The sequence below is a fragment of the Oxyura jamaicensis genome, unplaced genomic scaffold (assembly GCF_011077185.1).
Source record: "Oxyura jamaicensis isolate SHBP4307 breed ruddy duck unplaced genomic scaffold, BPBGC_Ojam_1.0 oxyUn_random_OJ71208, whole genome shotgun sequence".
NCBI lineage: Eukaryota > Metazoa > Chordata > Aves > Anseriformes > Anatidae > Oxyura > Oxyura jamaicensis.
This window is the reverse complement of record NW_023310410.1, coordinates 1-967: the sequence shown is the minus strand read 5'-3', so window position 1 is coordinate 967 and position 967 is coordinate 1. Positions and strand designations below refer to the sequence as shown.

Below are 967 nucleotides of genomic sequence, written 5' to 3'. Positions count from 1 at the left end.
CCCCCCCCCCCCGACCTCCTTACCTCCTGGGGTGCCCGCTGCAGGAGCTGGTTGCCGTTCCCGTCCTGCGGGAGGAGCAGAGCGGTCACCCCGGGGTGGCCCTGGCGTGGGGACACCCCCCCATTGCAGGGACACCCCCTCGGTGTGGGGACACCCCCCTGGTGTGGGGCCATCCCCCCCAGTGTGGGGACAACACCTTGGTGTGGGGACACCACCCCCTCAGTCTGGGGACACCCCCCTTTTGCGGGGACACCCCCCCCGGTGCAGGGACACCGCCTCAGTCTGGGGACACCCCCCTGTTGCGGGGACACCCCCCCGGTGTGGGGACACCCCCCCACAGAGCCCCCCCCCGTGCGCTCACCCGCTGCCCGGCGTCCGAGTCCGCCCTGCAGAACTCCGGGGCGCCGTTGAAGCTGCCGGCGTCACCGTCTGCGGGGACAGAGAGGGGGTGAGGACAGTTGTTGAGGGGGGTCCCAGGGCTGGAGCAGCCCCCCCCCCCTCGCTCCCAGGCTGCCCCCCCCTGCTTACTGCTCGCGCCGGGGCTGGGGCAGCTCTCGGCCTCGGCGACGTGGTTCTGGTCCCGCTCGCGCCCGGCGCCCGCCAACATCTCCTTCAGGCACTCCACTGCGGGGACACGCGCCGTGAGCACCCTCGGGGACCGTCCCCGCGCCATCGGTCTCATCACACCCCCAAGGGAACCGGGGCTGCGAGCTCCCGGGGGGGCGGGGGGTCCCCGGGGGGGCTGGGTGTCCCCCCCCCCGCACCTTCGCGGATGGCGTCGTGCATCAGGCGCTCGCCCCGCGAGCCCTCGCTGGAGTCGGAGCGGAAAAGGGTGCGCGGGGCCAGGGCGGGCGAGGGCTCGTCGCAGCCGCTCGTCAGCGCCAGCATGTCGGCGAACAGCCCGACCTTCTCCTCCAGCAGCGCCGCGATCTTCCGGTCGTGCTGCAGGATGCGGTCTGCGGGGCAC

At 74.1% G+C, this 967-nt stretch overlaps 1 protein-coding gene across 1 annotated transcript in view; it reads right to left on the bottom strand.

Annotated features, from left to right (window-relative positions):
• LOC118159599 (rho guanine nucleotide exchange factor 2-like) overlaps nucleotides 1-958 on the bottom strand; it is a 3853-nt gene extending 2895 nt beyond the window's left edge. Inside the window, exons 1-4 of the mRNA XM_035314174.1 lie at nucleotides 765-958; nucleotides 529-624; nucleotides 362-429; nucleotides 24-65 (exon numbers count right to left, since the gene is read on the bottom strand). Coding sequence (XP_035170065.1) covers nucleotides 24-65; nucleotides 362-429; nucleotides 529-624; nucleotides 765-888 — 330 coding nt within the window. The 5' untranslated portion in view covers nucleotides 889-958. The remainder of the gene's footprint in view (nucleotides 1-23; nucleotides 66-361; nucleotides 430-528; nucleotides 625-764) is intronic.
• Between the last annotated feature and the right edge of the window lie 9 nt (nucleotides 959-967).